Source organism: Jaculus jaculus, chromosome 15 (genome assembly GCF_020740685.1).
Source record: "Jaculus jaculus isolate mJacJac1 chromosome 15, mJacJac1.mat.Y.cur, whole genome shotgun sequence".
Lineage (NCBI taxonomy): Eukaryota > Metazoa > Chordata > Mammalia > Rodentia > Dipodidae > Jaculus > Jaculus jaculus.
The window spans coordinates 50608476-50622688 of record NC_059116.1 but is presented as its reverse complement, the minus strand read 5'-3'; the positions used below and the strand labels follow the sequence as shown (position 1 = coordinate 50622688).

At 38.0% G+C, this 14213-nt stretch overlaps 1 protein-coding gene across 24 annotated transcripts in view; it reads left to right on the top strand.

Moving 5' to 3' along the window:
• Positions 1-14213, top strand: part of Dtna (dystrobrevin alpha) — a 425345-nt gene that overhangs the window by 369826 nt on the left and 41306 nt on the right. For 12 of the 24 annotated variants that reach the window (XM_045134780.1, XM_045134782.1, XM_045134777.1 and 9 more), the window contains one exon: positions 10702-10798. In XM_045134780.1, the coding sequence (XP_044990715.1) occupies positions 10702-10798 (97 nt within the window). The remainder of the gene's footprint in view (positions 1-10701; positions 10799-14213) is intronic. The other 12 variants (XM_045134795.1, XM_045134787.1, XM_004666767.2 and 9 more) reach the window with 1 other exon arrangement.

Below are 14213 nucleotides of genomic sequence, written 5' to 3'. Positions count from 1 at the left end.
GCCAGGGCTTCCAGCCTCTGCAAATGAATTCCAGATGCGTGCGCCCCCTTGTGCATCTGGCTAACGTGGGACCTGGGGAACTGAGCCTCGAACCGGGGTCCTTAGGCTTCACAGGCAAGCCCTTAACTGCTAAGCCATCTCTCCAGCCCTATTTTTATATGTGTATTTCAATCTACTTTAGACTACCGCTATAAAAACATATTAGGCCACCCAATTCTTTGGCAATATTTTAATTTTGTTTAACAAACTCCAGCTTTCTCTAAATCAAGGGCCTATGGGTTTTCTGGGGTCATAACTATTAAGAGAAGCATTGGGCTATATTTCCACTAAGATGGTTTGTACCTTCAACATAGCAGACCCCTCTCCTCCTACCACAAGGTATTTTTTTTAGTTGTTTTTCTTGCCACTGTGACCAAACACCTGGAAGGAACAAGGGAGAAATTATTCATTTGAACTCATGGTTTCAGAGGATTGTATCCATGGTCACTGGGCACCATGGTCCTGGGTCTGTGGTGAAACTAAATATCATGGTGACAGGAGCATGTGGTAAGGGGGGTCTTCATGGGAGAACTTATACAGGGAAACAGGAATACAGGACAGGGCCAGGGATAGCTGTTACCCCTAAAGGACCTGCTTCCAGTAGTCGACTTCCCCCAACTAGAGCCTGCCACCTACCTTTCCTACTTCCCAATAATGACATATGATGAAATCATCAAAGAATTAATGCATTCATTGGGTCAGTCTTAGGATCTAATATTCTCTAGAAATGCTTTTATAGATACACTTTGGTGTACCTCACTCATCCCCTAAGCATTTCAAACATATGAGCCTATGAGGAATATTTTACATTCCAACCACCATAACAGCCATCACACTAATTTAGTTTCATCCTGTGTCCTACTCCTTGAGGAGATGAAAATGTACTCTTTAGTTTTTTCAAATTTTTTGAGTTTCTAGATTCAATCCTATCTACTTTCTCACAAAATGATACCCTCTCAAAATAACAATAATCTTTTAATCTTATTCACAAAAAATGTGGCATCTCAAAGGTACATGATAGCTGAATGAGTAAACCTACTCAATCGTGAAAAATAAAAATTGTGCAAATCTTCAAATGCAGTAGGTACAGTCACCATCTAAAGGCAGTAACTATAATTTCACACTGTGTCCTCTCCCCCATAATTAAGTATAAGAATATCCCAGTCATTTCTACCATACTTCTTTGATTTTTTTTTTTTTTAAGGTTACAACAAAGAAATCTTCCACAAAGAAAAGCTCAGAGTTTGTCATTAACAGCCATTTTCCTACTCAAGTGATTGATCATATTGACTGAATGGCCACTTAAGACCATAAAACTATCCAGCAGAGACACCTTACATCGTGTGATAAAAGCAGAGGGCCTAGAGGTGGGGGTTGTCTTGGGAAAGCTACTCAGTGAGGCAAACTCCATGTGAACAACTACCTCCACTTTCTCATTGCTGTTCTCTGTCCTAAGAAGCTTCAATTTCAATGTCCTCTGACTTCTCCCTTGACATTTGTTTCATTTGGTCATAACCATTTCTCATACCTTTCATTACTTAAAAGGGGATAGAGTGATCTCTCACCTTTGTCATCAATGTAGCTATAAGGACTTGCCATCATTTAACTATGGTGAAATATAAGAGGGGAAAAAAGCACTGGCTTCATACCCACATCCACACTGAAAACTTAGAGTAATGGTACAGAGTATATATGATCATTCTCATCTTACAGATAAGAAGAGGCTGATGCCTTTTTTTAGAGAAGTTACTCCCACAGTCATAGAGCTACTAAACAGTGAATAGAGATTTTAACCATTATCTGTCCAACTTTATAAGGACAATACTACATCAATTCTTATAAAATGCATGTCCTCCAGAGAACTTCTATAAGTAACTCCTCTCTTCACCGCAAGCCCCTCATCTCCATATCCACTTACAGAAACAACATGTCTTACTATCATATTTTCTCTAACAAATATTTTTGAGTACATACTAATAATAATAGTGATTGCTAATAAGTTACCCTATATAAATTAGTGCCATGAGTTATGACTTTTCATTTTAATTATAAGCTTCAGAAATAGTAAAGATTTTGCCTTTTATAAATGAGCTTTTTTTTTTTTTAACTTCAGAGAGAGAAAGAATTGGCACGCCAGGGCCAGAGTCACTACAGTCAAATTCCAGATGCTTGTGCCACATAGTGGGCATGTGCTACCTTGCACTTGCCTCACCTTTGTGTGTCTGGCTAGGGGAGATCTGGAGAGTCGAACATGGGTCCTTAAGCTTTGCAGGCAAGCACTTTAACCACTAAACCATCTCTCCAGTCCAAGATTTTACTTTTTATCTCTTTTCACCAAAGCAGCCAGAATAGGAATAAGTCTTACATTTATCAAAGGTTTGAGAGTTATGGAGCCCTTTCCCATACTATGTATTATATATATTATATATTATATATATTATATATTATTTAGTTTTCTTCTTCACAGTCCTAGAGTTGGACATTCTTATTTCAATTTCACTGATTAAAAAATATTAAGCTTAATGCAAGATGTTAAGGATAGGTCCAGGATTACATGCTAGTCAGATCTTCCACATGGTTCTTATGACACTAAGTTCCAGTGATTTTCCACCCATTCCTCCACTTCCTTATCTGTATGCTTTCATTAGAAGCTCAGCAAACAGACACTGCATTGCTATTTTCCTTTAGCAGTGTAGTTTTTGTCATTATTCAGCTATGCTCCCGAGGAAATATGTGTGTGATCTTTTGCCTTATATTAACTACTTAACACAGTGGAAAACTGGCTTCTTGGTAAATGGTCTGCTGTAAAATTAAAGAGACACTTAGGTCATGGTGACTCTTAGAGGTAAACAACACCTCAGGCAAGACTTTCTGAAGCCTTCCTAATTTATTTAAACTCTATAGTTTCTATCCACCTTTTCTTATGAGGAAGGAAGAACTCACTATGTAGCACAATGAGAACTTACTCTTTTCCCATTCTGTAATGCTTATCAAGTACCTGGGCTTACCAGTGATTTGTGGAGAAGACCTATGATAAGCAAAACACAAGACTGGAGACAGGCAAAACTTCCCTCTGTAACCACACTTACATTTTCCATACATGCCATTCAGAAGTTTCTGATATATTTCTCTCAAGTCTGTATTGGAGGAAGGGCAACAGTTAAAGCCTACAGGCTGTCATTTGCTGCGATGACCAATCCGTCACTTGGTTAGACTCCCAGTCTTGTATAAGTAAGTTAAAATTGATCTGCTCATGTTTTCCTCAGGTATAAGAAATTGAATGTTCATATTTTCAGTAGATTTCTTGCTCAGTCGATGTGTAATAGACCTCATTTAGAATTGCTTCTTGCCATCTTATGTTTAGGGAACCAAAGAAATCTACCTCATCCTAAGAGTGCTTCTTTCCGGATTTTATATACAAAGTCTAAATTTTTATTAGCTACTCTGTTTAACACTGCTTACTGAACTCCACTACACTTGAAATTACAACCTAGGCCCTTCAATATTGTAAACCTGTGCATTATGGAACCCTAACCTAGACCTCTCTCAGCCTCATCTTTCATGGGTTTCTTTCACTATACCAGAATATTTAATCATGTCAGTGTTTATCAGTTTCTAAGTTAAGCCATGCCCTTTCCTACCTCAAGACCATAATAATAGCTCTTTCTTCAATCTAGACATTCTTTTTCATTTCTATTTTAGGCCTCTTTCCATATATGCTTGTAGTAGTTGGTTTATTTACCTTTTATATTCCCTCTGTAGTGTAGACAGATGGTAAACTGACTAGTTTTATACCAACACTGTGGCACCCAACATAGTGTCTGGCACTCAATAAACATTTGCTAGTGCTATAGTTATAAAATTCCCTCTTTCCCAAACCAAAATTGTTGAGAGTTCTCAGAAAACATTTTACTAGTAAAATAAATCATGGTCACTTTTAAAAATCACCTATATTAGAAGACTTTCCTGGCCCTTAAGAATATAAGATAAAAAGTGAAGTAGAGTGAAGATGGACTGTAGACAGACGCCAGCACACACTTCCCTTAAAGTGATAGGACAAGAATAAAACCAAGTCAACGCTGTCTGAACACTGCTGCTTGATATTAGCGTTTTAGGATTAATATAACAAAACAACAATGGGGTGACTTGAACAAAACTTTATTTTCTCACAGTTCTAGTGGTTACAAGTCACAGAAGAAGTTGCTAGCAAGGTTGGTTTCTCCTGAGATCTCTTCCTTTGACTTTAAGATGGAACATATCTCTCTTGCTCCCTCAAATTCCCTTTCCTGTGCCTATGCCTCCCCATTGTCTCTTTTTCTAGTCAAAAGAGAAATAGTCATGTTAGATTGAAGCCCAAGTCTCATGATTTCCTATGACCTTATTTTAAAAGGCCTATCTCCAAAGATTGTCACAGTATAAATTAATGGGGGTATTAGGTTCAACATATGTATTTCAGGAAAGATACAATTCAGTCCATAACACATTTCAACATAGAATCTAATAATCTGTATGGGTTTAATAATTTTAATGTAGGTTAAGATTTGATTAAATGTGTATCTTTGATTGCAACAAAGTAAGTTATTAAAATCAAGGTCTTGATAAACATGCTTGAAAACATGCCTAAGAAAAGCAACTTGTAACAAGAAGCTTTTCTCATTATTACCCATATGGCTATTTCATATTGTCATGTCTCTTTCTGGTGATCCACACATTGAAGAGCTGGGATGGTAAGCTTCAAGGTCTATATTGTCCTTGTTCACTCCTTAGTCAAATGAAAACATTGCCCAGAGTCATTTCAGTCTTTCCACCATGACTCTTTAATGCATACTGTCTCCAAATTTCCTCAACACTATTCTCTATCCATAACATTTTGTTCTTGACTGCCTGCAAAAGAGAAAATACTATGAAGAAGAAATCTTGCACTTAAGCATTGACAAATAACACATTTCCTAGGCAATCCTCTATTAGTGACTAGCATTTTAACACAAACACAGCACATGAAACCTAATAGCCTTAAAACTAATCCACACTAATAAAATTCATGTCCCTATCCAGATGAATGGAAAAAATATTAAGGGAAAATATAGTAATATTTCTGATGCTATAGGGATCAGATTTTTTTTTTTAGTTTGGCTCTCCCAGCCTAAAAGTTAGAATAAGCCCACCAAACAAAGTCCAAGAGGGATGAGGGAGATGTCTGAGGAGTAAAGTAGTACTATCCACACCAGTGTGAGGATCTGAGTTCAATTCCCCAGATAACCCACATAAAGGAAGACAGAGTGACATAGCCAGCACTCCTACTTAAGGGATAAGAAGCAGAAACAAGAGAATCCCTAGAATCTCACAGCCCAGATAACCTGGAATGCATAGTAGTGAACAACAAAAGACCTTGTCTAAAGCAAAGTGGAAGATGAGGACTAATCTTTTACCTCTATATACATGCTGTGACATGCATGCTCCCACAACATCATGTACACACACAAGATGAAAAAGATCTAAGAAATTTAACAGACTTTCAGTGCTCAGAAATCTTTGCTAAATCTCAGCATAGTAAGTTCTGGCCTAGCTGGAGCACCTGAGTTTCCTGGAACACCATTTGAAATTCCTTACAACAGACACTGCAGTATGTGTAAGGTAGAAAGTGAAGAGTTTTCAATATAATGGCTTTCTCCACTCCAAAACAGTCAAAACAGCAGCCCCTCTAATTCATCCCTGTCTTGAAGCAAGATTACTATGTATAGACATGTGGAATGAATAGCTTAAGCTGGGGAAAGTGCTAAAAATGGCATTCATTTTAATGATGTAGGAATTATTGCTCATTCATTTTCAACTATTTGAAATTTAAGCCTTGGAATAATGGAATTTGTCAGGAGGATGCCTCATTCACCTTTGTGTAATTGGAACATATGTAGACTCATAAATCACTTATGTGTAGAATGTGTAATATGTAACTGCAGCCTGCATGAATGCCCTGCTGGAGGAGGAAAGGCATGGGATATGACTTATCACTTAGGTAACAGGGTCTCATCTCATCACATCTTATATTTCCAAGAGGCATTTAGATATATAAGCTTCATATTATTTATTCTTTCTGGTCATTCACAATAAAATTTTATGGTGACGTCTGGTTACATATTTATCAAAATACACAGTGAGTGTTTCTGACAAAATCACTTTCAAGGAGGCAAACAGATGATCATCCTGGGCTTGGGGTGAGAGGCAGTGTAACCTGTACAAACTGTATTGAAATAGGAAGCCTCTAATACACCAACCAGAAATGATAGGCATGTTCAAATCAAATTAAATGGTCTCATCATAGACTAGTCATCTGTTCAAAGCAAAGGCAATGTAACATTATCATCTAACTGAAGCTATAATAAGAAACAGCTATTTTTAACCACTGCAGAATACATGGAAGATGCTATTTTAGGATATACATCTAATCTAAAATATCCATTTTCCAGAAATAGTTTTGCACTTTGCTATTAAAATTATTTTCTTGTGATTCATGGGGACTCACCCCGTCATCGCTTCACTCAGGAGGATGAGTTAGGAGGACCACTGTGAATTTGAGGCCACCCTGGGCTACAGAGTGAGGTGTGCCGAGGCTAAAGTGAAAACCTGTCTCAAAAAAGAAAATTATGTTCTTATTCCAAGCCTAAATGTGTATACTGACTAAAACCTCAATCTATTTTGTGATTGATGTTACATATGATGTAAGCCCTATGTCCTAGAATTTTCTGTCTCAAGGGAATATTGATGAAACATTATTGAATATCAAATAAGTGCTCATGAAAATGATCTCTTTTATATGGTTTGGATTGGAGTTTTATTTCATATAGAATTTCCATTTAATTTTCAAGACCTTCATTTATGGCCATACCACCCTGGATGTGCCCAATCTCATCTAATTTGCAAGACCTTCTAGATACTACTATGAAGGAACTTCTTGGAGTAGGCATATTTGTCAGAAATGAAGATAATCAGGTTCCACTGATGCCCCAGTCATTCCCTTCACTCCACAAAATCTGCATTTTCACAAGATCACTAAGTATCATGTTTTTAAGATTTAAGATAGTGCATATATAAGATGCCATTTAAAAAATTTATTTATTTACTTATTTTTATTAACTAGATTTGTACTCCGTAAATACAGTCAAGTTGGTACCATTGTAAGCCTCCTCCCCGTCCTCCTCCTTTGCCCTGGCCTCTCTTTGTTGGGGCATATAGTTCAGGCATTGTAAGGTAAGCCCTCAGTTATGGGTACGAGGAAATGTTTATGTGTATCATAACCTAACTTGTGGCTCTGACATTCTTTCTGCCCCCAAAGTGGCATTTTGAAAGACAAATCAGAACAAAATACATAAGAGGCAAAATAATATCATCATAACTAAGATGTTCAAGAGCTTAATATGTCACAGGCATCCCTCTACCTGATACATCTATTATCTATCTCATTAGACCAAAAGGAAAAGGAAAACAATTGCTGAGGATGGAGTTGAGTTGGTTCATAGGGAAATTCAGGAACATTCTAGTTATTTATTATTGTAGTCCACAGAAAAGGACCACAACTAGAATGGAGATTTGCAATTAAAACTGGTAGAGTTTACAGATGTGAGGGATTCAGATAGGAACAGAGATTATGCAAACAGAAAAATCCTCCAAATGTCCAGGAGAATTTGATAATGTGATGGGTTCAGAGTAAGAGGGAAGTGCTCTCAAGACATTTAAAGGTTTACATTCATCTCAATTCAGACCAAAGCTATTAAAAAAAGTGTTTTTTTTTTGTTTATCTATTTATTTGAGAGAGACAGAGAAAGAGGGAGAGAGAGAAAGAGAGAGAGAGAGAGACAGAGAATGGGCACGCCAGGGCCTCCAGCTACTGCTAATGGACTCCAGATGTGTCCACTCCCTTGTGCATCTAGCTAACGTGGGTCCTGGGTAATCGAGCCTCGAATCAGGGTCCTTAGACTTCACAGGCAAGCACTTAACTGCTAAGCCATCACTCCAGCCCAGAACAACGTTTTAAAAGACCATGTTTTGTGCTTACTTTATACATAAATGTACACATAAATGATTGTGTTTGTTCATATGCATCTGAGAATTCACATTGGGATTTTTTTTTTTAGCCTAGTGATCCACTGCTAAGATTTCACAATGGGAAAATTTTAAGCATCAATATTGGCATATGGAGTATGTGTTTAAATATAGTCATGAATATCACTGTTTTACTTTAAGAAAAATTGCTGAAGAGCCAATTGAGAAGGATATAAGTATTTTTAAGAAGTAGAAAAATTTTCTACTCTTAATTCTTAACTTGCAGCCATCATAACACAACTAATAGCCCAAACCAATTTCAACTCATGTGCTACCATGATTGGCATTATTGGTATGTCTTCTTAAGCTTTTCTTGATGTCACCCAAGCCTTTGTCTTGAATGAATACCTTCAGAAAATGAAAGTTTTCTGAAATATGAGAGTCAACAGTACTTTTACTTACATTAGTTCTCAGGAACTCATATGTACCTTATTCTTTCTTATATGAACATTTTCTATAAACTTATATGAGCTACTAAACATTTTCCATTAATGCCATTGGGAACCACCACTGCAATTCTATATCTTTGGAAAATGTAAAGCACATTGGCTGAGAAGTGATGTCATGGTTGTAATTTATCACCTCACACAGGTCAATCAGTAGGAATTCACTGGCTGGCTTGGGTGTTTATCACACAGGCCTTTCCATAGGCTGTTCTATGACATAGAGCTAGCTTCCCATGAGACAAGCACCACAGGAGAGTTGCGAGTACGAATATCCATGAGGTTAGCCATGGTCTTTTTAAACCTTGCTTTGGAAGTAACAATACAATCCTTCTTTTATATTTATTTTATTTTTTGTGGGAAAAGAGGTTCATTTTGGTTTACAGGCTTGAGGTAAAGCTCCATGATGACAGGGGAAAACAATGACATAAGCAGAGAGTGGACAGCAACCCCTGGCCAACATAAGGTGGACAATAGCAATCCTCCTACCTCTGCCTCCCTTGTGCTGGGATTAAAGGTGTGCACCTCCACACCCAGCTTGATTGTGTGTGTGTGTGTGTGTGTGTGTGTGTGTGTGTGTGTGTGTGTGTGTGTGTGTCAAAGCTTTATTGGGTAAAAAGAGAGAAAAACAAGAAAGCTGGTGCACTAGGTTTGGTTCCCAGAATTTGGGATCTCAAGATGCAGCCCTGATATGTTTGGAGAATCAGCTTATTTAAAAAAAAAAATGTTTTATTAAAAACTTCAATGATTATAAAATATATCTGGGCTGGAGAAATGGCTTAGTGGTTAAGCACTTGCCTGTGAAGCCTAAGGACCCCAGTTCAAGGCTCAATTCCCCAGGACCCACGTTAGCCAGATGCACAAGGGGGCGCACGCGTCTGGAGTTTGTTTGCAGTGGCTGGAGGCCCTGGCGTGCCCATTCTCTCTCTGTCTCTCTCTGCCTCTTTCTCCCTCTGTCTGTCGCTCTCAAATAAATAAATAAATAATAAACAAAATTTTTAAAAAATATTTAAAAAAATATCCCATGGTAATGTCCACCCCCCCAACTTTCCCCTGTGAAACTCCATTCTCCATACTATCCCCTCCCCCTCTCAATCGGTTTCTCTTTTATTTTGATGTCATGATCTTTTCCTCCTATTATGATGGTCTTGTGTAGGTAGTTTCAGACACAGTTTGTGTCTGGAGGGAACACATTGTAAGGAGTCCTACCCTTCCTTTGGCTCTTACATTCTTTCCACCACCTCTTCCGCAATAGACCCTGAGCCTTGGAAGGTGTGATAGAGATATTGCAGTAATCAGTACTCCTGTCACTTCTTTCCAGCACCATGATGCCTTCTGAGTCATGCCAAGGTCACTGCCATCTGAAAAGAGAAGATTCTCTACCAAAAATGAGAGTAGCATTAATATAAGGGTATGAACCTTAAGAAAAGTGTTTACTGGGCAGTTTGATAATCATAGTATATATATTTAGCCAGACAGCATCAGAGAAAGAGAAATTACCACTGAAGATACTCAACAGTGGACACTGCAAGCCTTATATTTGGCCATCCAGGCCAAATGAGACAACGGGAACAATAGTGGCATGTTTGTCATGGTTGAAACCAACTGCCCTCTAATTGAACTGGAGGCCCACTCCATGGGAATATCCCTGATACTGAAAACTTAAAACAGGGGTAGTCTTCCATATTTTATTCATGAGAAGTAAGTCAGCAAGCAGACCATAATAAATGCTATACCAGAAGGCAGTGATGACTGAAGACAACTATAATTGGGTTTTCCCTTTTCTACTCAATTGTGTGTTTTCATAACATTGTCTATTTTGGATGTGTATTACTTGTGTAATAATGAAGTTAAATATTAAATGTAAAATTAAAGAGAAAGTATTCTTGCATTAGAAATGTTGGTCAGAAAAGCCACTTCTCTTTTGAGCTTTCTTAGTAAGATGACAGAATTAACTAAGAAAGGCATTATTGTCCTTCCTGGAAATAATTAACCTAACAGTTTTGTATAGCTTGCAAAATTTTGGAATTGAAGAATTGATATATCAGAACCACTTGATGATGCTAGTAGTACATCCATCTTTTTCCTAACATCTTTTTCCCTCTTGCTCTGCTCCTCATAGTATGCTTGAGGGTTCAAACCGGCTTGATGAAGAACACAGGTTGATTGCCAGATACGCAGCCCGATTGGCAGCAGAATCTTCCTCGTCTGTAAGTAATGTAAGTAAGATATACCTGTTAGTATCCAGCATCCTTGAATATCTCCCCATGTCTACTGTTGTCATAATAGCTGGTGTTAATTACCAAAACAGTTAGTGCTCATGTATTGGCCATGTCTTTGTTGCTGTGTTTATGGATTTTTGGTAGTGAGTTCCCAATTTAAAAATAGCAGACCAAGGGCACTTCTGGGTAAAATCCCCACATAGAGAAAGCTCAATGGATAAAATGCTTGCCTTACAACTGTGAGCACCTGAAAGTACCTGAGTTCAGATCCTTAGTCTACATGTAAAACCTGGAAGCTCCCAAATGGAGCTGTGAACAACAGACCTGGCCTCAAACAAATGGTGGGAGATGAGAACTTAGCTGAAAGTTGTCCCCAGACGTCCACATGCATTCCATGAGCACATGAGCTTTATATATATACATATATATACACTGATTCTGATTCTTTAATTTTACATTACAGATTATATATATATATATCTGATTCTGATATATATATACATATATCAGAAATGACAATGAGGAATGTCAGGGAAAGAAAGGAAGATCCTACAGCTCTCTCTGCCCCCACCTCACCTGTGATGATGTACTATCCTGAGTCCTTCCTGCAGAACATTTACCTAGGGATCCCATGTGAGATTTGGGGCCCATTCCATTAAGACTAGCACTTGTCCTCTGCCACAACAGTGACTGAAACTTCAAAAGTGCCATAGTCTAAGGCTGGAAAGATGGCTCAGTGGTTTAAGGTATTTTCTTGCAAAGCCTGATGGATGGGGTTTGATTCCCCATTACCCATGCAAAGATAGATACATAAGGTAGATACATGCATCTGAAGTTCATTCACAGTGGCAGGAGGGCCTGGTGAGCCTGTACTCACTCCCCCTCTCTGTGTCTGCCTCTTTATCTCTGTCTCTAACTCTGTCAAATAAGTGAATAATTTTAAAAGGACCACAGTCTATATGGAAAGATATATAGGGCAGCTAAGATGCATAGTAAGCATGAATATTAATTACTACAGCATGTGAAATATTAAGAGTCATAAATAAGAAACAGACATGCTAAAGGAAAATAAAGCCAACTGAGAATTTGGGAGACAAATATTTAGGACAAATAACCCCCTTGTGAATCACGCAGATGGAAAGGCCAAACAAGATTTCTGGCAAATCAGCTTTCCAAGCTTTAGGCCTTTCCCATGCACAGAGGCATGGTGCTATAAAACAGAGGATTAGCAGTGTGGACAGGTGAGCCTGAGAACCAGCTCTCTAGCACTCAGACAAAACACTGCTTTTCATCTTATATTTATTAACTAGTTAAACCTTCTATTTTATTTTGTTTATGTGTGTATATGTATATATTTGTGTGTAAGAGAGAGTAAAGGTGTGTGTGCACGTATATGTGCATGCATGTGAATGCCAGAGAACAAATTTAGATGTCACCCTCAGGAACACCATCTTCCCTTTGTGGGACAGGAGGTCTCACTGGTCTGGAGCTCCCTAAATAGGTTAGACTAGCTGGCCACCGAGCCCCAGGGACCTGCCTTTCTCTGCCTCCCCATGTCTGGATGATAAGTGCATGCTGCACCCCTGACATTTTTACATTAGTTCTTGGGTCATCATTCTTGCAAAGCTAGCACTTTACTGATTGAGCTGTCTCTTATTCCCTACTTTAAATTCTTAGTCATGATTGTTTTCAAATGCAATTTGGTTTAGTTGGTCCCCCTACATCTTGCCCATCCCTTTATTGTTTAAAAGTTACATGTGTCCTGTCCCCCACCTACCTATTCTGTCATCCTTTACTACCCCCTCTGGTTATCTTTGTAACTTTACAGGTCTTACCCACATTTGTCCACCTTTATATGCATATGCCTAAATATTACAAGATAGGATCCACACGAGAGTGAAGGTGCAGTTAAGGGGCTTCCTGAGATTGGATCACCTCACTTACTCTCTTTCACAACCATCTATTTTGCTGTAAATTTCGTAATTTCAGCTTTCACTTAGTACAATAAGATTGACTCACATAATAAAATTCTTTCATAACCATTTATTTTCCTGCAAATTTTATTTCAGCTATCTTTGTTACTGAATAAAATCCCTTTCTCTCTCTCTCTCTCTCTCTCTCACACACACACACACACACACACACACACACACACTCATCACTCATAAATATATAAATAAAATAAAAAGAGGTGTCTTAACCCTTAATATATCAGCAAACTGCCATGGTTACAAATCTACCCTATTTTTATCTGAAATGAGTTAAGAATACTTTCCACATTGTTTTGTTGTTTGATGAAAAAATCCAAAGAGAAATCACATTTTCTGATGAGTAGACATTATATGAAACTCAAATCATGTTGCATAAATACCATTTCACTAGAATAACACATATCACTCATTTATATATGATGTATAGCTGGTTGGCAGCTACAACAGCAGGCCAAAAGCATGACTCACCTTTAGCCTACTTCTGTTCTCTCACTTTTCAGCTACCACTCCCAGTTTTCCATACATCATTACTTAGCACATTCTGCTGTCATACTGTTGGGTCTGTACAACATTGAACTAGTCTGGATAGTATTATCCTGATCACTTAATATAAATAGTAAATCAATGACTAAAATCCATATTGGATCACATAAGCTTCTTTATTTTATTAACACACCACACACACACACACACACACACACACACACACACACACACACAGGTCAAAGCTGTCTTATGCCAAATTTAGTCTCAGGAAGATCAGAAGATCAGAAATTCTTCAGTATCCACACAAATCATTCCCTTGTTAAAAAGAATACAAAGTAGAGCCAGGCATGGTGGTACACACCTTTAATCCCAGCATTTGGGAGGCAGGTAGGAGGATTGCTGTGAATTCGAGGCCACGCTAAGACTACATAGTAAATTCCAGGTCAGCCTGGGCTAGAGTGAGACCTTACCTTGAAAAACCAAAAGAAAAAAAAGTAGGAAACCTATCATAGACTTATAAACCCAGTCTCAAAGTTTGGCTTCTGGACATTAAACCTGGACTAGCTGGACACTGGTGCACGTCTCTAATCCCAGCCCCCATGAGGCTAAAGCAGGATGGTTTTGAGTTCCCAACCAGCCTGGGGCATAGTGAATTGTGATTTCCAGGTTAATTTGGACTATAAAATGAAACACTATCCCCTGCGCCACCAAAAAAAAAAAACAGTGAGTTTCTCCATGTTTCTGACTTTATCATTTTTTAAAGCTTTACATTCTCTGGTGGAAATATTGTTATTTTTAAACAAAAATTGGCTTGGAGAAATTTCCATAGTGGTCTTAGAGCAAAGAAAAAAAGAAAAGTGTGCCAAATATAGCCTTGAAGAATACTATACCTCTTGTGGTAGTTTGAATGTGATAGTGTGAATAAATCGCTCCAT